Consider the following 24118-nt stretch of genomic DNA (forward strand, 5'->3'; position numbering starts at 1 on the left):
ATAATGCTGTATGACCAGCCAGAGAGGAAAGACAGAGAGACGTGTTGCTCAGGGGCTCTCTAGCTCAAAACGAGAGACACAGCAACACTAGCGATCAAGAGGTTTCAGCTGAGTAAAATGGCTCTTCTCTCCTCCAACCAGACTCCACCAGAATTCTCTCATAAGGCAACAAAATAACCAGATCCTTCCAAACATGGTGGACTTTAGTAGTGCTCTAAAAGGGCAGTACTCTTAACTGTCCACATCAGAATGAGGTATTCCTTAATGCTTGTCTTCACCAACCCACCTCATGGTAATGGATCCAACAGAATGCTCAGGTAACAGATTGATAGGATAACAGTTTCAACTGCTGTGCAGCAGGTCTCCAGCACATCTGTACGGTTTCACAAAAGTTAATCGTGGGAACTCTCTCCAAAGGGGGGAGAGAGATGAAGGAAAAAATAGAGTAAAGGGAGAGGTGAGAAATTGAGGGGTATTCTGAGTGGCACCAGCCCATATTTTACACCGGGCATCCAATCAATCACTCATTCATTCATCCGCGTTCAGATCTAGAGAACATGGCCTTATTCGTTTGAGCACACAGAACATTACTACAGCAACGACAACACAATGCACACTGACCAGAACAAGTAAAGATGAAAAGACTTTGTTGCATGCATTGCAACGAATACTGTTTCTCACCAGCAAAAAATACTCAGGCCGGCTTCCATCTTGCAGGTTATAACCGTTCACAGCTCATGACTGTAAAATGGAAAGGCTTGAGACAGGCTATCTAGAGGAGTTACTCACCAGACACATATACATAGACAACCAGAAAGACACAACCTGATTGGACAATTTAACTACAATGTGTTGCTTTGAGAAACAACAGTGTGTCTAATGTACACTATGTTCCTTCTTTTGCTCTTGCCTCGGAAAATAATCAGCTGTGTGTTATAAAGGTTTATGAACTTCCTAGCCAACAGATTGGTTTCTATTGATCCTCTCGCCTCTCGTTGAACCACCAAATAAATCTCAGACGAAGACTGATGCCACGCACCAAACCACCTTATCCCAAAGCACACACTGTTCCCCCACCAACATAAACACACACACACACACACACACTGCATCTGTGTCTACATAAAAATCTATTTTTTTTTTGATAATTGAAGGCAGCGGAAGATAGATGTGTTGCTTCTTTAAGCAAGCAACTTCCCAGACACATTCCATCTGCTAAAAGGACTGTACCATCGGTGCTCTGCATACAGCTCTTTCATTGTTTGTGTTGTAGCCGGTAAATGTTTTCATTTGCATTTCTTCTATTCCAACAGAACAGTTTGCATGCATGTCTTCCATCTCTGTTGTAAACCTGTGTGTTTTGCAAACTACAATAATGATAAAATGCTGCAATTGTTAGGGACATTGAGGGTCTGAAGAAAGCTTCGTACATAAAATGTTTGACAATCTTGCAGAATTGTTTTAGAAAGATTACAATATGGTTATAGTCATTATCTAGCAGAGATAATGGTGTGTATCTGTACCTTAAAGTAGAAAGAATCAAGGTATTAAATATTTATAGGTTAACGATCATCTATGATATCCTAAATATCATAAGCAAACTGAATAATGCAGTGCTTCAATTATAAACCCCTCTATGAGTATATAACAATTTATATTTGGTATGTTGATCTCTTCTACACACGTAATATAGCATGTTATATATTTTTTCAGTTATCTTAAAGGTTTCGTATATATATATATATATATATATATATATATATATATATATATATATATATATATATATATATATATATATATATATATATATATATATATATATATATATATATACACAGTGTTGTGCCTGAACGCGTTCATTGAACGATAGTTCATGAACTTGTTCATATTTTGGGCGAACGTGACGTACTGTATTACTGCCTGATGAACATTACTTTGAACTCGTTCATTCTGGTGTCTGTGAACGGCACGCTAACTTCGTTCAATATGTGGGTTATTTCTTTATCAACACGGCGGATGCGCGCGCAGATCAGCGTGTTGTTTGACCGGCTGCCATGGTAATCTCCGTTTGATTAATTTGCAGTTGCAGTGTTGCCAATTTACTGTTACATTAAACTGTAATCAGAAAACGTGGTTAGATGCTATAGACCCTATAGTATCTGTCGTATAAAGGCTGGGAGGAATTTCAAATTATAAATATGTACACTTTATTTTGAAAGTATAGACCGGCGCAATTCCCATTGAAACGAATGGCGCAGTGATTATTCTTCAAAACGAGAGCTGTTAAATTGTGGAAAATGAATTAAACTGTAATCAGACAACGCGGTTATATGCTATAGACCCTAAAGTATCTGTGGTATAAAGGCTGAGACGAATTTCGAATTATAAAGATGTACAATCCATAATATCAGCTCTCTGGCTCATAGCTCAGCGGACTAGAATACCTCATAGAATCATTGCTTGTTGGCCGGAAACGGAAAGGGGGGCTGTTCACGTTTGGTTGTAGTCTTTTTGCTCGGTTCTCCGTCTCATCAGTAGGGCTAGAACCGAGCGAAAAGACTACAACCAAACGTAAACACCCCCCCCCCTTTCCGTTTCCGGCCAACGAGCAATAAGTCTTCCAACAGAAATCAATGGGATTTACAAAATGCGCTAAATGTGCAATAAAACGCGATAGAAACTGTATTTCGCTACGATACTTGATTCAACCGATACTTGATTTCATCCTAGAAAAACCACAAAGGGGGCTCAATGTTCAAAATACCAGAAAAAACGAATAGCTCACAGCAACATATAAAAAAAAAGAACTATGAACTAGTTAATTTTTTGGAACTGTGAACTTGACTATGAACATTTAACTGAACTAGTTAATTTTAAAATTTGTGAACTGAACTTTGAACTAGTTCACGTAGAAAGTAAACTTTGCCAACACTGTGTATATATATATATATATATATATATATATATATAGATAGATAGATAGATAGATAGATAGATAGATAGATAGATAGATAGATAGATAGATAGATAGATAGATAGATAGATATAGTAGTTTACAAAACCTTTAAGAAAACTGAAAAAATATGCTTATGTTTATGTGTCCTCAGACTTAGTACGGGTGAGTTTACACGTTCTAACTAAGAACAAGACTCTGAAACTGACCCTGGACCAGTGCTCAGAGCTACAGTAAATTGGCTCTCTGCAGTGATGCGTGGGCAATGCTGTTTTTGGTCAGCATTCAAGTCTATGGGTGACTTCACAGTATCACATGGCGAAACGCCCAGCAACCTTGTTCTCAGCTGATCCTGCCTCTAAAAATGATGGAGAACTCTGACCTCTGAGCTCTCACCCCTTCCACAGCCATCATCCCAGTTATGTTTCCTGGGCCCACAGTCAGTTTTCAAGGTCTGACGTCCAACCAATTACCTCACGGCGACTGACCTTGGGTCCAAGTAAGAAAAAAAAATCAACGGCTTCCTCTCCCCCCCAACACCCGACCAACTAGGCTTTTCACATCCCTGCTCACCCTCACAGTTCGTTTTTTGACTCAAATCACAGATAATTATTTGAAAGGAGGGCCAATGGACAGCAGGCCACTTGAGACCACTTAAGACGACACAAGCAGTTGCATCATCCTGTCCCCTCGGCCCGACTCGGCTTCTGACGTAGTGGTGGGGGTCCGCTGGAGGGCCGGGAGGTCCTTGGGGCTCTCTGAGGGCATCCATTCTTGCCCTCAGCGGGCCAGCGTGGTGATCAGACTGGCGCACATCTCAAAGAAATCCATGGTGTGCGACCCCTGCCGCGGGGCCAGCTGGGGGGCACTTCCCGCCAGCGAGCCCGGCAGGGAGGAGCTGAGCTGGGCCAGCGAGTCCATGGCGGTGCTGGCTGAGTCCACGCTCAGCCGGGGTCTGAACAGGCCCGCCGTGGAGCCCGACCGCTGAGGGGTAGACGAGCCTGACTTGAAGCCGGTCAACTCAATGATGTCATCTGGAGACAACAAAAGGAAGTGTGTGGAAAACAGGCGTTGCATTGTATGACACACAAAGGTGTTACTCGGTGCACGAATGACAGGTCTGCTCCTCTGATGTTCCAGGGCACGGATAGGAGTGAACACTACTGAAGATAACTCACATTGAGCCTTGCTGGTACTTTGAGGCACATATGTAAAACACCTGCCTCCTGACCAAATGTTTTGTTCAGGGGGCTACACCTGTGTTGGCCCTGCTATGACAGCTCTGAGAAGGGGGTCCGCCGTCAATGTGTGTTATCTTCACTAGTTTATCCGTGTCCCTGTACATATATTTAGCAGACTCATAATGACTTTTACGACACCTGCCCCATAACAGTGAGGTGTTATGCTTTTTACACATTAAATACTCTTTTCACACAGATGAAAAGTGTGAAAGTGGTCTGTTGAATGCAAACTGAACATCAACGTCAGGAGGGTTTGCTATTGGGCGGGTTACCGTCGATGCTCTTGAAGTCTAGGAGGTAGGAGCGGCTGTCCACCTGGTAAAGCTGCAGGCTCATCTTCACCAGGGTCTCCGTCACTGGGTTCTTCCTGCGAACACGCAGGTGATAAGGGTTCACCACCTGCAAACAAACAGATATACTTGAGAACACATTTCCCCGATGAGGTACAGGATCCTCGGCGCTGTTCAAGTATGTCATGGTTAGGAGAAACACAAAACGTTTTTACACTGCCAAATATGCCCGTCGTATGCGCTCCTTTTTCCCGGCATGGTCCGCGCGTTTACAATGACCAAGGTAATATACCTGGCTTGATTTCGCACCCAAATTTTCGGCTTTGCAGTTCCAGGGGCGGGACTTTGGTAGAGGTGTTGCTGCGTTGTCTCTACAACAGAGACAACGCAGTGATACAAACATGAGTAGTTCTAACTAGAGGGATGGTGAAATCTGAAAGTTGCTGACCATGGGAGAAAAGGTGATGTAGTTGCATTTAACAAAGATGGGGAAAGATTGTGCGAGCTAGGAGAAAGTACCAGAGGAACTTTCGTTACAAGGCTTTGTCAGGATAGAAAACATGTGGTCAGCAAAATAAAGAATATGTTGGCGTTTTTGCACTTGTTAATAGTTAATCACGCTTGTAGCCCACATTCAGATCTTTCTTGCATGTGAGTGGCTTGACTAATAAAAAAATAAAAACATTCAGAATATGCAGATTATTCTAAACAGGTCTACTCTCCGTGCGTAGTCCCGCCTACTCCACTGAACAAAGAAAGCCAGCTGCTTGACGAAGGGGTATTATATCCCCTCGGTTTTACACAGGCAAGACAGGGAAACTGCAGGGCGTGCAAAGCCGCGACCATACCGGCTTGGCAAAGTGTAAAAATTGGGAGGGGATAAATTAAGACATTTAGTACAATAATGGCCTATAACATGGACTTTTTTAACTTATGTTTCCATCTTCTTTTTTACCGTCTTGGTAAGGAAATAAGTGCTGAGCTCTCTGTGGCTTCCCTCAGTAGACTCTGTCTTGTTTGGACTTCCTTCATCAAACATTAGGATATCCAAACATTACTATATCTTCCAAACCTTCCTGTGTTTCATGTTTGCACTACTAACATGTTTGCCATTTCATAGGTTGAGGGTCAATAGAAAGATTGTGTTCATAATTTTCATCAGCACAGAGGGTCAGGCAGAACTGTTGTACACTACAGTACTGCAGTGTAGTACACTTCATTACTGCAGTGTGCTACACTACAGTACTGTAGTGTAATACACAGTGTAGTACACTACAGTACTGCAGTGTAGTACACTGAAGAACTGTAGTACACTACAGTTCTGGATGACCCGCAAAAGAACACAATTAGCTTTCTATTGACCCTAAACCTATGAAATGGCAACATATAAGTAGTCAAACATTAGGAAAAAGGTTGGAAGATATAGTAATGTTTGGATATCGTAATCCTAATGTTTGATGAAGGAAGTCCAAACAAAAAACTGTCTACTGTAGTACACTACAGTACTGTAGTGCATTAAACTACACTACACTTTAGTGTACTACATTACTGTACTACACTACAGTACTGTTGTGCACAACACTACAGTACTTTAGTGTACTGCAATGTACTACATTAAAGTACTGTAGTGTACTACACTACAATACAATAAAGTGTAAAAGCATTTTGAATAGTCTTCTGTGGGTTACAACTCACTTCCATTTGTATGCATCCGCCTTCTTAAACAGCATTTGACAAACTCAACGAAATCCCAAAAGTTGTGAATGGACTAGTTCGCATGCCTAATTATGTGCTGAAGGCAGTATGGATATCATTTACCTAAATTAAAGTACACAATATTTGTGGAATTGGGTACAGGCAATGTGAATCAACGTCTGTTGGTTAAAAGTAATAAAGTCCAATAAAATAAATTGCTTTTCAAATAAAACTGCAATGAAACACAAGGTCAACGACGGGATTCTGAACAGCGTGGCAGATGTTGCAGGGAGCCATTTAAAATGTATGAATCGGTCATAGATTAGGTAAGTTAGGATAAAATGGAAAAATCGCAACACAAATTATTGTTGTGAACGGAGTTGGATGACATCTTTCAGGGTCCATTGTCAACGGGTATTGGACCACGGGCCTACTAGACAATTAATCAATGGCCTGCTTGGTTTACAAATAAAGTCTTCTTGCCAGCACAAAGATGAAGGTCTCCTAACGTTTAACCATAATAGTCCAGTCATTTTAAGCCAAAATAGGGGTCAACCAAGCAAACTTAACTGATTTTGTATCCTCAACATGTGCTGAGTAAGGAAAAACAATCCCATGAGGGGAAAGTTTCGAAAAAACAAAACAAATATATCATATTCATACGCCTATTCATAATTTTTCCCACATGAATAGGGTATACATTTTAACATTCAGATATCACCAAGAAAATTACTGAGTTGATTACCTATATCAAGACAAACCAAGCTTTTGGAAATTGTTTGTTAACATGGGCATGCGGTGCATAATCTAATTACGTATGTGCTAATTTGAATAAATACCACAGCAGATCTAAACATTGGATATAGCAAGGTGAAAATGTCTTGTAGAATCTTGTTGACATCCTACAGTAAAAGACTATAGAGGCAAAACAAATGTCACCATAAGCGGCAGAGATTCAGTCATTCATTCAAGGTCCACTCAACTGTCAATAAGCTGTCAGGTAATAAAGATTGTTTGATCCAGCAACTTTTTATTTGACGCACCTTTTGTCTTCTGCATTCTCCTAACCCTTGTCTCCTTTTCTTCCCTCAGACTTATCCACCAGAAACAGTCCCACCTACCAAGCCCCAAACCCCATCTCTGCAATAATAATTGATAACGGCTGGTTCAAAGTACTTCTTCCTGCCTCTATGTATTAATGCTCATGGGTAGCCTAAATGGGTTCCATTCAGACCTTAACATTAAGTATTTTACTGTTATATGTCAACGAGATTCAACAAGACATTTCCACCTGGATATACCCAATGTTTAGATCTGTTGTGGCATTTATGCAAATTAGCACATACCTAATTTGATTATGCACAATTAATCAGCTCAGTAATTTTCATGGTGATATGTAAAGGTAAAAAATGTTCCCCTATTTACATATACGAGAAAAATAATAAATAGGGCTATGAATAGGCATATGGGTCTTTTTCAAAACTTTCTCCTCATGGGATTCTTCTGGGCTTTTTTTCCTTACTCAGGACATATTGAGGATACACATTAGTGGAGTTTGCTTCTGTTGCAATTAGTTTGACCTTTTTTCATAAAATGACTGGACTATAAGGAACGGATGGCACCTTCTGCAGATGCTGCCATCTCTTCCCTCAGGTATCCAAAGAAGACATGAAGCGAATTAAGCGCCGAAATCACTGGGAAGGTGTAAACATCTGACATAGGAAATTCACAAAGTAAAGGACGTGTGGCGTTCCATCCCTTGTTTACTTTTAGCAATCTTCATAGAATGAAGACTTAGAAGAAGAATGACTATAAGGCTAACAATGGTTTAACAGATTAGATGCTGTAACTGAATTAAAGTATTTGCACATACTAATCTTAACTCTCCAGTATTTATTTTTCAACTTGCATTTGATTGAATCTGCTGTTGTTCTTGCTTGCAATTTGACTGCTGCCTGAAGTAGAATTATGTGCAATGTGGTTGTGTTCTGTACAATGGGACCTCCATCAATGCAATGCTGTATTTGATTTGCCTCTGTACACACATGCTTGTCTTTTTAGAATGAGGTTTAGCAACCCTTAACATCTTCACTGGCCAATTTAGCTGCTTGAATAATAAAAAAAAAGCAACATTTTTACCAGTCGTTCTTTCCCGCTCTGAATCTGACAAACATACCTCTTCTAAACATGCTGCCCCCTTGCAACACAACCTACGCTCCCTGTCTCCCTCCTCTCTCAACTTGTCTGTTCTATCTGCTCCTTCTTCACTGGACTCCTTCTTACTTATACCTCCTGACTCTGCCACGGACAGTCTGCCTCTTCCTTTTAATTTGTCCCCTTCTCTGGACTCCCTCTATCCTCTTACCTATCAGCAGGCTCGGACATCCCATCCAGCTCTGAGGGTTTCTGACACAGAGCGTGACTACAGAACCGTGCTCTTTTTCTGACCTCCTATCTTCAGCTAAATCTCTGGACCACTGTAATTCCCTTCTAGCTGGTAGGCCTGCATGTCGGCCAATCTCCCTCTGCATCCCATCCAGAATGCAACTGGTCTTCAACCTACCTAAGTTGCACTTGCAACCGGCTGCTAAATTCAGATACAAGTCAAGTCATTCAAGTCATCTTACATCCAGAACATGGTAAAACAATACACCCCAGACCCTCCCCTATGCTCAGCGACTCTCAAGCAGCTTGCTGTTCCCTCACTACCTGGGGGCCCCAGCTGCCACTCAACAGAATCCTGATTGATTTATATCCTGGCGAGCTCCCCACATGGTTCAATGCAATGTAATGTATTGATTTTTGTATTGGTCTTATCAGGTTAACCTGATTGTACCATAACCAGCTTTTCAGGTGTGGCTAATGCTGGCTTTCATAATGGAATTTTTACCTAACTACTCAAGATTTAAAAAAACAAATTAATTCTAAATATTTGGGAATGTGAACAGTTGATCATTTAGCCTATTGAAAAGTAATGACTACAGTTAAGGTGAGCATTCAACTTACTAGTTTCTAACATCCATGATTACTTTTTTAAGTACATTTTTTCCTGTAAAAAATGAACATGGCTATGGTCTCTGTGTGAGCCGGACTTCAAGAAGCTTTTATTTAAGTTATATTATTTATATTTGTGATGAGTTTACTCTTCTTGATTGTAGGCTTTGTGGAATAAAATATTATGCATCTTTGAGCGGTTGCAAGGTAGTACTGATGGAATGAAGTCAAATAAGTATGTCAAATCCTTATGAACGGGGAGAAAAAAGTGTCTGGTTTACAAATAAAGAAGTTAACTCTCAGAGGTGAGGCAGGTGGGGGTCATCTGGAGGTCCTGGACCACTTGTTTGAAGTCTGACCAGCTCCTCGTAGTAGAGGTAACTGAGACCATATTCATATAGTTCAGTAAATCAAAGGGTTTATCAAATCCAGGTTGGTAGTCAGGAATTGGCGTCATAACAATTTGTTGTTGTCTCCGTCCATCCCTCCCTCCCCAGACCGAGCTCATGGCATCTTTCTTGAAAATCCTTTTGGGCTCTAAGCATTCTCCATCTTTCAAATTCAACTGCAAGATTATCAATGGTTTAGCACGGCTCTGGTCAGAGCTTTTTTGAAAAAGGACAAAGCTTTTTAAGTTGGATTGAATCTAGCACTCAGTTGATCCAGTTATTTTGCTTTCTTCCATGGCTGCAGCACACTAAGTTTGTGTACCAATTGGTTTCATATCTGGCAATCCAGGGTACTTGGAGAAAAGTAGGTCTATACGTTTATTATCTATACAATAACACCTCTTGGAAATCCAAAATGAACTTAGCAGTTGAAGACGAATACGCATTTGCAAATTGGTCTGGCAAAGTCATGCTACTAAAGGGCATTAAGACAGGACAAAGTTGATCTACAGAAGTCAAACGGACCAGTGACCTCATTTAGTTTGTGTCTGGCCGTTTATTTCTAAATACAATGTCTGGGAGACCAGTCTTTGTACTAATAAGACCCTTAGCTGAGAAACGTCTTCAGGGAGGGTCTTATGGAACACAGCATGCCACCAACCATAACGCCTAAACTTTCCCAGCTACAACATTCTACCTAAAATGTATAACCTAATACCTAAACATAACATGAAGCTTAACATCTAAGCATAACCATCTCTTACCTTATACTTAAACCTAAGCCTCTCTAACCTAATAACAATCTTTTACCCAATACCTAAACACCATCTCTAAACTCATACCGTAACCTAACCATATCCTAAAAAATGACTAAACCAAACCATCTAAACCATCTAATACCTAAACAAAACACCACTCACTCTGAATTAGACCATTTTGAACTTCAAACCTGTTAACCATCCTTAATCTTGAAACCCCAAAAAATATTTCTAGGGTGTGAACCTTAGAAAACACATTTAGACATTTTTAGCATCTCTAGCTAGCCATTAGCCATGGTAAACCATCTAATTGTCTCGACACAACATAGTGCTTTCCCAAGCAAGCACTCAAAAGAATGTCATGCTTCAAATTGAGTGTAACAAATTAGACCTTTAGCATGCCCTTCTTTTAGACGTTGGTTTGACCTAGCCTTTATGGGATGGAGAACAGGTTAGGCAGATATATTTAACATGATTGTCTATGTATGCAATGAAAGTCTATAGAAACTGGCATTTGGTAGCCCCTCTTAATTAAACGGTACAGCAGGTAAAATCTAAGCGCTGTAATTATTAGAACTGCCACAGTCATCTATCAGCTATATTAGTTAGGGAAATGATGTGAGAATATTTCTTGTTGTTCACTGCGCCTCCCTCTGTATGAGACTATTTCAAATTCTAACTAAATAGCGCCGGACAACAACTGGTTAATTTCTGACAACTTTCTTTTTCCCTGATTGGTTCAGGGAATCCATCTACCCTGTCAATCACATGCATGCACACACAGCGTTATCATAGCTTCCTCACAGGTTTCTCTCAATGGTGGAGAAATGTGGGAGGGATTGGGCTTTCTTTCAAAATTTTGCTCTCATAACTCAAATAATCTTGCTCTATATAACTCTCAAATCTTTAACTGTTTTGATGTTTGGAGACAGTATGAGGCAAATGATTTATATTCTGACTGAAACAAACCACAAAGGTCACATGGGGCAACCAAGTGCTTCAGTGAACGGTAATAACAATGGAGAGCCAAAACAAGACTTGCGAGATTTGTCTATCACACCTCTTGGTGCATGCACAGAATTAACTCACCCACATGGAACCTTATTAGTATTTCCTTGACAAATAATAATGGCTATGGATGAGGTGCGGCGTGCGTGTGGTGCGGCAGATAAAGGGCATAGCTGAATGACAAGAAATGGGCATCTTATTACCTTCCAGTCAAAGCTGAGCTGCTTCATGGCTCTGTACACTTCGGCCATGATGTCGTAGGGTCTGCTCTGGCTGCGGATGCCCAGGTGCCACTTGGCCTTTTTCACCGCCAGTGGCTTGGGCCGGGTGGTGTTGAGAGCATCCAGAGGGCAGCGGGACTTGGGGCTGTCGGCCAGCAGCGGCGGCATCCTCTCGGGATGGGGTTTGACGCCCGGGGGCAGGGGCATGCCCTCCTCCATGAAAGAGCCCTGCGGGGGGCTGGAGGCCAGGTAGAACTCGCTGGCCTGGGTCATGATGCGCCGGTTGTCTATGATCAGGTGGTAGGCCACCGCCAGGTGGTCCTGGAGGTTGGGGTGGGGGATACCAAGAAGGGTTGGGGGGATGAGAATAAGTGAAGATACGATAAGATAAGGATATTTTCTTTTTTATTATTAGATTAAAACTAAATAGAAAGGGAGGGAAAACCAACAGAATACTTCGTAAAGGGATTGCGCTAGAGCAAATTGAAAACATGACACCTCAGTCCCCTGCTACATCAAAGGTTACACTTCAAGTGTGTCCTGTGCCCATCATCTTCCAATTGAAAAACATTACTCTACTTTCTTACTTTATAAGACGGTGACCAAAAAAACAAAATTTTTTTTTGGTCACTACTGGCAGCCTGCGGGCTGGGAGCGTACCTGGGGGTCTCCACTGTAGAGGCTGGACATGACCTCAGACTCAGTGCATTCAAACTTGTCGCACACCTCCCTGACAGCCTCCTCGTCCAGCACGTTGGTGTCATACGAAGGATCCTCCGGGAACAGGTAGCCCGGCAGGTCCTGTTTGAACCAATCGTGCTCCCTGGGGAAAGGAGGGACAAACAGTCAACCAAACACACACAGATCCCTTCACACCTGGCAAGACGCATTAGTGATAGGACCTGTGAAATCATATCAGGAGCTGGTCGCATTCTGACCACATCCAACAGAAGGGTGATTACATCCGACTTCCTGATACCCATATATAGCATTTATTTAAACCCGAGGGTTGTGAATGGATGTCAGAATAGTAGAGCCCGACCGATTTTTAAGGCCGATACCGATACAAATATTTGGTGATATAAAAATCCGATATTCCGAAATATCGGCCGATATATATTTTAAAAAGAAATTCCAGAAACGCGTAACAAAACATAAACAGATTTCCCTAACATTGGTTATTTGTAGTTATTTATGAGTCCTTACTAAAATAATAAGGTAATGCAGTTTAAAAATAAACGTTGATTTATTGTTTTATTGTCACAACAGAAAAGTAAGGAACCCGTAAAGGGAAATGGGGTATTTTCTTCTTTTTTTTTTTACGTTTCTCGTGAGCACGAGAAAGTATCTGGTGCTCACGATTAAGTATCTGGTGTGCACGAGAAAGTAGACTGTTGTGTATTTTGGGCTTACTATGATTCCGTAGTTATGAAGCACCGGGGTATTCTGGGTAATATTCTGGCGGAAGTCCCTCTCGGTTGTTACCACTGTTCACGTGCCATGGTGGCTTAATAAACAGTTAACGCAACGTCGTTGTCCGTGTTTATGTGAAGAAGTAAGGATATCACAAAACTGGCGACGAGGACGTCTGAACGGCGCGTGTTGTCTACTAGAAGTGGAGTTTTCTGAGTTTTCTGTTTCCCGCTGATTCGCATGACTGCCGACTTCAGCGCGCGGGGTGGGCTCCGGACAAGTCAGCTGGAGGGAAGAACGGACAATCGATGACATCGTGAGTTTTATTTGAGGGGGATGCAGCACTTATAGCAAGGGGCTTAAAATGGCTGCAATTATTGGCTCAATCGGCACCTTTGATGAGAGCATCGAGCAATGGAGCTCATATACAGAGCGTTTTGGCTACTTTGCCGTGGCTAATGGAATAACAGACGAGAAACTGGTGCCCACTTTTTTGAGTATAATGGGACCAAAAACGTTTAACCTGCTGCGAGATTTGCTACAACCAGTAAAGCCAGGCAGTAAAACATACGAGGAAATAGTGGATATACTGACAAACCACCTTTCACCCAAACCCCTGGTAATTGCAGAAAGATTCCGATTTCACAAACGTGGCCAGGAAGAGGGTGAGTCTGTCACTATGTTTATGGCCCTACGCAAGTTGGCTGAACACTGTGAGTTTGGGGATGTGTTAAATGACACACTAAGGGACAGGCTGGTATGTGGACTGAGAAATGAAGCAGCACAGAAGAGATTGCTCTTGCATGGCTACGTGAAATTCGTCTTGACTGGCAGGTGGTAAGGAAGCTGTCACACAGTCTCACTCCCCTACAGGAGATACTGGAGAAAAACGCAGAGGTTTTCCGTGACGAATTAGGCAGCATGAAGGATATAACTGTGAAGTTACATGTCAAAGCTGACTCCAAGCCTGTGTTCATGAAAGCTAGACCAGTGCCATATGCAATCCGAACCAAGGTGGAAGCGGACCTGGATGCCCTGGTAAAGAATGGCGTTTTGGAGCCTGTGACGATCAGTGAATGGTCCACGCCCATCGTTCCGGTACCAAAAAAAGACGGGGGAATTCGGACCTGTGGAGACTTTAAAGTAACGCTTAATCCTGTGTTACTAGCAGAACAATATCCCCTTCCCCTAATTGATGACTTGTTTTCTGGGCTGAGTGGGGGTAAAAAATTCAGCAAGATAGATCTCAGTCAGGCTTACCTACAAATGCATGTGGAAGAACAGTCACGTGAAATGTTGACCATCAACACACATAAGGGACTTTTTAGATACTGCAGACTGCCTTTTGGCATCACCTCAGCCCCAGCACTCTTTCAACGGGCGATGGCTCAGACCCTCAGTGGATTGCCAGGGGTACAGTGCTACCTCGACGATATCTTGTGCACCGAAACTAGTGATGATGAACATCTGCGCAACTTGGACGCTACCCTCCAAAGACTGAAGGACTACGGCTTGAGAGTCCGTAAGGAGAAATGTGACTTCTTCCGACCATCAGTGGAATATCTGGGGCACGTAATTAATGCAGATGGGCTACACACTGCACCATCCAAGGTAGCAGCAGTCGTGAATGCACCTCCGCACCAGAACGTCAGCCAGCTACGATTCTTCTTAGGACTGTTGAATTACTACGGGCGCTTCATCCCCAATTTATCTTCGCTGCTACGACCGCTGCACGAACTGCTACGCCAAGATAAAAATCGGAAGTGGACGGCTGGCTGTCAAGAGGTTTTTGAAAAGGCTAAAATGGTGCTGACGTCGTTCGAGGTCCTGACTCACTTTAACCCATCACTTCAGCTTCAGCTCGCCTGTGACGCCTCCCCATACGGAGTAGGGGCTGTCCTTTCTCATGTTTTACCAAGTGGTGAGGAAAAGCCAATTGCTTTTGCATCAAGGACATTAAACAAGGCAGAGTCTAATTATGCTCAGCTAGAACGGGAGGCACTGAGCATTGTGTTCGGAGTTCGGAAGTTTCATCAGTACCTATATGGGAGACGGTTTACACTCCTAACTGACCACAGACCCCTCACAACCATCCTTGGTCCACACACAGGTATACCATCGCTCGCCGCTTCCCGACTGCAGCGGTGGGCTTTGTTGTTGTCAGCACATACATATGACATCAAATATCGGAAAGCAGACTCCCACTGCAATGCGGATGGTTTATCTAGGCTGCCACTGCCTGTCACGAAGCCGGAGTCTAACACAGTGGACATATTCTACTTTTAGGGAGGAAAAAGCACCTGTTTTAGCTGTACAGGTTAAGAAGGAGACACAAAATGACCCGGAGTTGTCTGCTGTGATGGACATCATTGTCAAGGGTCGTCCTGCTGGTGATGACGCAAACTTGAAACCTTTCCTCGGAAGGAGGTTGGAGCTGTCTGGCCAGTCTGGGTGTTTGATGTGAGGGAGGAGGGTCGTCATTCCCTTGTCACTTCGCACAAAAGTGCTGCAACAGCTACATTCGGGACACAGTGGAATAGTACGTATGAAAGAAATAGCAAGAAGCTACTTTTGGTGGCCTAAGATGGATAGCCAAATTGAGGAGCTTGCCAAAAGCTGCTCATCATGCAAAAAAGTAAGAAACAACCCTCCCCCCGCACCTCTTCACCCCTGGGAGTTTTCACAAGGACCATGGCAGCGTGTGCATATTGATTTTGCGGGACCATTTGAGGACAGAATGTTTCTTATCGCTGTTGATGCACACAGTAAATGGCCGGAGGTGGCTATCATGAGATCAACCACAGCAGAGAAGACTATTGAGAAGTTGGGGGAAATGTTTAGTCGGTTTGCACAATCTGCACAGCTCGTCTCTGACAATGGACCCCAATTTGTCTCAGAGGAAATGGCCGGGTTCCTACAAGCTAATGGAGTTCAACACATTAAGTCAGCTCCTTACCACCCCGCAACGAATGGTCTCGCTGAAAGGTTCGTTCAGACCATGAAGCATGCTTTGAAATCATCACAGGGACAAGGAACACTACATCAGAGACTGCATATCTTCCTGCTGACCTACCGCAACAGTGCACATGCAACCACCAAGACTTCTCCTGCTAGCCTAATGCTAAAGAGAGACCTGCGCACCACCTTTGACCTCTTAAAACCCTCATCGTTGAAGGACGTCGTCCAAAGTCAACAAGAGAAACACGTTGGGTACAGAGAACAGAAGGGCAAAGAAAGAGTTTTCACCGCAGGAGAATCTGTGCTGGTGAGGAACTACCGTGGCGAACCTAAATGGATTCCCGCCACTGTTATTGCACAAACTGGTCCGGTGTCTTACATGGTCCAGACAGCTGATAGTGTTTGGCGAAGACACGTTGATCAAGTCCTGCAGACTCCGTCAGTGCCGGCGGTGCCGGTACTGGGGAATTTTCCAGATGCACCTGTCACTTCACCGGTTCATCTACCCTCACAAGTGCAGGACCCAACTGCACCAGAGACAACTGTTCCAGTGGAGGATACGGCTGTAGCAGACACTGAGAGACCGCCCCTTACAGTAGCACCTGCATCAAGCTCACCTTTGGAAGACCACGAGATGAATGTATCTTCGGAGAATAGATAGCCTACCGGAGAGCGACAGCCTCCTGCTCGCATGGACTTGTAGAGATTTTGTTAGTGACTGACCCAAGTTGCTGGGGCAGAATAATCCCTGTGGGTACGGTCAGGGGACTGAGGTAGTTCACCCTCGCCCCTAGGTAGCTATGTAGAGAATGCTGACCTGTATTGTAAATTTTACGTTATTCATAACTGTTTAATGGTTGATGTGTTAGACATCTGCAATGTTATATAATTTATGGTTGTTTCACAAAAGTATGTTCTTTGTAAGAGGGGAGGAGATGTTGTGTATTTTGGGCTTACTATGATTCCGTAGTTATGAAGCACCGGGGTATTCTGGATAATATTCTGGCGGAAGTCCCTCTCGGTTGTTACCACTGTTCACGTGCCATAGTGGCTTAATAAACAGTTAACGCAACGTCGTTGTCCGTGTTTATGTGAAGAAGTAAGGATATAACATAGACCTGTCTCGTAGGCCTACGCATATCACTGGCAACCGACCTATAAGCAGACCCACTGCCGGTCAAAGTGAAGGGTGTTGCCCCCGAGAGAGCATCGGCCCTGGAGGGAACGTCTCCCCTGTGGAGGCGGAGCGCAAGAGGGTATCCTACGTGCTCCAATAGTGCGAGATAAAAATAAAGCACATTAATGAATGACGGGTCAGGTAACGGGCCAAATATTAACAGGTCTCGGCAGGTGCGGATTTCATTTTGATATTATCACGGGTGACGGGGCGGATCTGGTGCTGGACATCGCGGGTGCGGGTCTCAAAAAATGGACCCGTGCAGGACTCTGAAAGCAGAGTTGGTTGGGCCGCAATTTCCATGCAGCATCATGGACAGCACCGTAGCTGTCCATGACTGTTGATTGATTGTAGCCCAACTGTTTGTGCTACAATTCCTTTAGAGATACTTTGTCGTGTGGACCCAACCAGCGCGCCCAAATGCAGCCCAACCAACTCTGCTTTGCGATATTTTGTTTATTTCCAATAGCCTAGGCTAGAGTCCTGCACGGGTCCATTGTTTGAGACCCACCCGCACCCGCAAAGTTCAGCAACAGATCCGGCCCGTCACCCGTGATAATATCAAAATGAAGTCTGCACCCGCCTGGACCCGTTAATATTTGTCCCGTTAACCGACCCGTGCCCGCGATTAATCACACACAAGCTAAAATCATTCAAATATATGTGCTTTATTTTTAACTTGCACTATTGGAGCACGTATACCCTCTTGCCCTCCGCCTCCAACTATGAGATGGTTAGTGTTACACCTTTCCTGCTGTCGGCTCCCAGACCGTAGTACAGGATCACAGGGGAGACGTTCCCTCCAGGGCCGATGCTCTCTCGGGGGCAACACCCTTCACTTTGACCGGCAGTGGGTCTACTTATAGGTTGGAATATGGCCGGAATGCAGCGGCCACCGATTCTTGACAGGCTGGGTACTCTATTCTTCTATTATCACATCCGGCCTCGTTCATTACTTCACTAAACTGACACGCACTACCGCTTGCTCTCCTCGCTCGTCCACTCACTCGCTGACGTCACTCACACACAAACACTCTCACACACACACACGCACACACACACACACATAGACACAAGTTCTGATAAATAAAATGTACAAAAATGCCAACTTGAAACATGAAACTCAAAGTCCTTTGAACAAAAAAAATAAATAATAATATTCATTAATCGGCCATTATAAATGCCGATACCGAAACTCAAAACAGTACACAGACAGGAAGAGGAAGACATCCTTCAACCCCGGTGATCAGGTTAGGATGCGGAAGCCATGGAAGGTAAAGAAAGGGGAACATAAGTTCACAAAGCCAAGAACTGTGGTGCGGAAGAAAAGCCCATACACCTACCTGTTGGATGATGGTAGAATCTGGAAAGCATCACATCTTTCTGTACTACCAGAAATGAACACTACGGACCATGACACTGAACAAATCGAACCTCGACGAGAGACAAATGTGGACAGTAGACCTGAGAGGTTTAGGCAACCGCCTACCTGGGCCAAGGACTATGTCCTGTACTAAAGAAGCATTTCTGTAACAACCAACAAAAGGCATAAATATGCCTTTTGTTGGTTGTTAAAGAAAAGAATGCATGCATGAAAATGTTTGGTATGCAATACGATACTGTTGAATGCTGTTGTAATGGTTAATTGGGTCTCATTTTATTATTTCAAAATGTTATAGGCATGGTGTTACTTGAATCCCATTACAAAAGTAATTTTAAGTTTTGTTATGAAGGAATTGCTCATACAGTTATGTTCAGTTGAATTGTACAGCCTCTAGTTGGCGTAGTAAAGCAGACTGGTGATATAGATGCTAGAGGAGGGGAAGAAGAATGTAATGTATGTTGATGCAAGAACGGAGACAAAGATGTTTGTTGGAAAGTAATGCGTTTGTTTTGGTTATTACTACACACCCAACACAACAGCGCTACAGAATAGCCAAACTAAAATGCATTTACCCTGGAAACTAGATAATGAAAATGTCCCTAATATAATTAAAATGGCAGTTTAGAAGTGTATCCCACTAGCTCTACAACAGAAAGAATTAGGTTAACAAAAGAGTCTAACGCTGTGGGCACATACTGTATTAAAACCAGATTGTAGAAACTAAATATAAATTGTTCAGACAGAAAAACACACTGGTCGTTTCTTAAATATGAAAACAAAATAATCATATGACAATAGTCGACTGATGGATTGCTTTAAGTCTAACTAAAAACTTTTTTTGACGGGGTCAGTCCTAAATACTAGCACCCTGCACTTAACAGTAGTTAGTTGCAGTATCCCAGGCAGAACAGGGAGCAGTCGGGGGGTGTGTGGGGGGGGGGGGGGGGGGGGGCGGTACCGGATGTCTTTGATGGTGGCTCTCTTCAGCGGGTCCACCTGCAGCATGAGCATGAGCAGCGAGGCCACGGAGCGGTTCAGGTACTCCGGCATGTAGAACACCCCTCCCCGGATCTTCTTGAACAGTGTCGGCACATGCTCGTCATCGAAGGGCAGTGTGCCGCAGAGCAAGGCATACAGGATCACTCCACAGCTCCAGATGTCCACCTCTGGACCGGCATACAGCCTGCGCACAGCATGGCAGCCGTCAGCACCAGACATTTGTCCCAGAGGTGAATCCCATTTATAGTGATTATGCTTATGTAAACTCTGATTATTGCAGATACGGGGGAAACATTCGGTGACACACACGTACCGTCCTGAGATAACCTCTGGGGCGGCATAGTTAGGCGAGCCACAGCTTGTTCTCAGGAACTCCCCGTCTGACATCATATTTGACAGGCCTGTTGGCCAATCACAGTGCAAGACAAGGACAAGGACTCAGAAACACCTTCAAGGGCTTGTTTTGACAACAGACCTTGCAGTAAAACCTCAAGAGTTCAAAACATCATATCGTTATTATCAGTCTTCACAAAGGGAGGTGGAGAAAAGGAGGATGGTAGGAGAGGAGAGTAGGATGTTTATCTGAGGAGGTCCCTTGATATGTATATGATCTTTCCCCTCTCTGAGTCTCTTATACCTCGTTCGACATCTTATTTAAATTAGATGAGCCCCCATTGGCCGGTCAAGGCCGCAGACCTCAGGCTAAACACAGACGCCTTCGGTCTTCCTGGCTTCCCTCTTATCGCTCCTTCTTGCCTTAATGCAAAGGAGCACTATTCACCAGCGCCTGTTGCCTTCAACAAAAACCCTTGCTGAGCCCCCCTCCTGCCTGCCCCTGCTCATTGCTCTCATATCAATAACACTGGGCCTCTATACTATACCAAAATGTATATAAGGCCGCTTGGTTGCGTGGAGACTAAACTTCCCCTGTCCCTCTAGGACCCTAGATGTATACCTGGGATAATCTTTCACTGCTTTGTGCCGTCTCTCTCTCTCTCTCTCTCTCTCTCTCTCTCTCTCTCTCTCTCATTGGATTACTGAGAAGCAGCCAATCGAGAGTGATTCACTTTAATAAGCAGCTTGGTGTACAGGGCTGCATTATCTCCCTCACACATCCTCTCTAAACTTAACAGTTAAGGTAACATGGCTTCACAATCAACCACCTATTGCGTATAATATCACTCTCTCTCTTTGATTCTGAACTTCACCTCATGTCCATAGTGCTTCACTCTCTTTGCCAGACATTTTAAATGTTTTTAGAATGAGGAGAAGAGGAAAGACATAAAGACCAACGCCACCCCGCCACCACTTCCCCTTACCAAAGTCTGCTATCTTGGCATTCTTGCTGGCATCTAGCAGGACATTCTCAGGCTTGAGGTCTCTGTGGACCACCATGTGTCTGTGGCAGTAGTCAACAGCAGAGATAATCTGCTGGAAGAGACGCCGTGCCTCTGAGTCCTCTACCTAGACCACAGGAGAAATTGTCAATCCGCAGGATAGCAGACACAACCACAGGCTGAAAGTACTCAGGGTTAATAAAGTACATCCATATTCATAAAATAGGATGTTCTTTATTAACCCTGGAAGGGAAATACAATGTATCCCTAATCTGTAATACGGATTTTGATAGGGCTGTTAAATCCCTGACGACATTCCAATCAAAACAGAAATTGAAAGCACAAATGCTGAGCAGAAAAAAGATTTAGAATAACTTTGAACATGGTATTAGCATTAACTAGCCCACATTGAGATGCTCAAAAAAACCACAACAATACATAGTCCAACATTTCAGGCTTGACACTGTGATGATAGCGATGATAGTTGCTTTTGGTTTAATGATTTAAAACAAAAATAGATCTATAAATCTAGACAACCAAGAATCGATGTGCCTTGAGTGAATCTGCAGATCAAGAGTGCCTTACCCGTCCGTGTTTACAGATGTAGTCAAAGAGCTCCCCTCCTGATACATACTCCATTACCATGAAGAAGTCTGTTGGTGTGCTTATCACCTGGTACCTGACACACACACACACACTTTCAATTTTCTATTCCTTTTGGGTCTGTGATAGCATTACAAGGAGTAGAGTTTTGTAACAAAATGTACAGTTTAAGATGGATTAGGTGCATGGCAATTGAAGGCGTACATAGCATGTTTTCATAAAAGGTCAGGCAGCAACAATCAGGTTAGACTGTAATGAGTGAGTGAGTACTTAAACTGAGCTCTGCACCCTGGCTCTGTTGGGTAAAAAACCTAAATGATGTCAGACTGAATAATGGAAGAAAAAGCACGCACTCACTATTCAACACCATAGATTCTCACTTCTTCACACACACACACACACACACACACACACACACACACACACACACACACACACACACACACACACACACACACACACACACACACACACACACACACACACACACACCTAGAGTACATCCAAAGCCATAAGAGCACATGTTCACATGATATCTTTGTGCCAGTGAGGGGGGCTGCTTCTCACACCATAAAGCCTGAGGCCATCTGTTGAGGAGCAGACCATATAAGCTGGTCTTGTGTGTGTGTGTGTGTGTGTGTATGTGTGTGTGTATATGTCGCTGTTTTCTAGTGTAGTTCCCAATCTCAGTGCTACAGTACTGGGTATGATAGCAGACACTCGCTGGCTGAAAAGGCACATGCATGCATAGCTGACAGTGTTACGGGGTTAGGCTAACTCGAAACCAGGCCTAAAAATAACACAGGGCTTATTGAGTGGGGAAAGCGATGAGAGCATAGTTTAATGGATAGAGAGATTAGGAAAGGGATGCTTTTTTGCTTTTTGTGTAACTTAAATTTTCTGTTATCTGACTGTATACCAAACTTCAGGCTACGGTTAGTGAACATGATATACATTGTACACAAACTTTAGCTGCGAGTATCTCTTGTGAATGACCGAGTGAAACTAGTGAGAGCTAACTTCTGAGCATGCCCAGTAAGAGGCAGCTATAGTAAACAAACAGAGTTAAGAGTGGGCCATATCACAGTAGAAACAAAAAGCGATACCAAGGGAATACAATGAAGCAGCCAATGTTCAGGTGCTCTGATGTCCAAAACATTTAGGCAATAACCCAGAGAACAAGGTTGTTTGTTCTGTGTGGTGACGTGTCTCAATCTCTTACAGTTTGATGATGTGTGGGTGCCTGAAGAGTTTGAGGTTCTGTATCTCCCGTTTGATTTTCCCCACGACATCGAGGCTGCGGATCTTCTGCCTATTGAGGATCTTTACAGCCACTTTATGGCCAGTCAGCTGATGTTCGCCAACTAAATTTAAAATGAATAATACACTATGTATTTATTGGAGAAAAACAGTTTGCCTTTATTTATGCTTGGCAATAAATAAAGGCAGAGTTGGAAATTATTGAAGAAAATAAATGCAACTCTTGGATATATTTCTTGTGTATTAAGAAAGCAATGCGTCTAGTAAAGAAAGAAATAGCATGACGTAGATTACATTGCAAATAAGTCACCAGTGCTTAAGACTACAGTTCAGATTTCCCTGTAGGAAAATGAACACGTATTTGTCTTGAGACTGTAGAAAAAACATTGTTTTTGTGACCAAATAAAAGCCCAAGCGCGTCACACAAACCCATTTGAAGTGCGTGTAAAAAAGGGCCGTTGGAGACGCCAGTCAGGGGGTTCAAATACCACAAGGTCACGCGCACGGAAAAACTGGAGCCGAGAAATTATCATAACACCGTGACTTGCTAATCACGTCCAATGTCAGTGTTGTGATTGATGTGGTTTAAGAGCGAGGCAGTGCTCGATATTAGCCACATATAAATGCCATGTAAGTTAATTCCCCGTCGTTATCATGTGGTCGTTTCTACGACAGGTTTTGTGTAGGTTATTCTTAAGAGATGTCCTTTAGCGACAGGACAAAACACGTAAAGCCTATAAAGACAGAAATTAAGCTTACAATACTATTCAAATTCTCGCATTTAACATGAGATATTTAACGCCCAAGGTTAGTGATAAGAAACATATGGTGATAGTGTTTTGGTAAGAGAATTTGCCTTTCAAGCCGCCAGAGTCTCAAAATATGTTTACGCTGTTAAGACGTCACGCGGCTGCTCGTATCGCTGTAGCTACGCAGGTTGCGTATTGACCACCGGCAAGTTTAACATTGTGGAGGGAAAGGTATTATATTCTACTGAAATGCACCACGATAATACACAAAGGTCTACCTTTTCCTAGACATGGGTTACGAATAGGACTTAACTTTTTACTTTCCCGAATGTTCCGACGCCAAGCGTGTCGCCGAGGACATAATGGCCAATCTTTACTCTGCCTTCGTGCTTCTGTTGCCGCTCTGCCATCTTCTCCGTTACCGACGGGTGAGTCCACGACGGCGGGTGCTGCTGCTGCTACTGCTGCTGCTGCTGCTGTCTGCGGGCGGAGGGGAGGCGGGGCGGTGCTCACATGCTGCACGGGTCTACCGATCAACGATGCATGGTCCATTGAAAGCTTCTTAAAACCTTCAGCATTTTAAAGACAGCCCAATGTGCGGGAAAGATGATGGGATAAACGAATCTGCAAAAATGTAGGTTTTATTTTATAGACTAACATTTAAGACTAATAAGCAAAAAAAGGCC

General features: G+C 43.4%; 1 protein-coding gene across 1 annotated transcript; it reads right to left on the reverse strand.

The window, feature by feature from the left end:
- Positions 1–1848: 1848 nt before the first annotated feature.
- prkaa2 (protein kinase, AMP-activated, alpha 2 catalytic subunit) lies at positions 1849–23885 on the reverse strand. Its single transcript, XM_079739660.1, has 10 exons — positions 23746–23885; positions 22646–22787; positions 21406–21499; positions 20803–20947; positions 19797–19884; positions 19443–19667; positions 12213–12375; positions 11535–11873; positions 4470–4596; positions 1849–3990 (listed from the first exon to the last, which is right to left on the reverse strand). The coding sequence occupies exons 1-10, from the start codon at positions 23840–23842 to the stop codon at positions 3737–3739; spliced, it is 1674 nt and encodes a 557-aa protein (XP_079595786.1). The 5' UTR covers positions 23843–23885; the 3' UTR covers positions 1849–3736.
- Between the last annotated feature and the right edge of the window lie 233 nt (positions 23886–24118).

The sequence above is a fragment of the Pollachius pollachius genome (assembly GCF_949987615.1).
Source record: "Pollachius pollachius genome assembly, chromosome: 7".
Taxonomy (NCBI): Eukaryota; Metazoa; Chordata; class Actinopteri; order Gadiformes; family Gadidae; genus Pollachius; species Pollachius pollachius.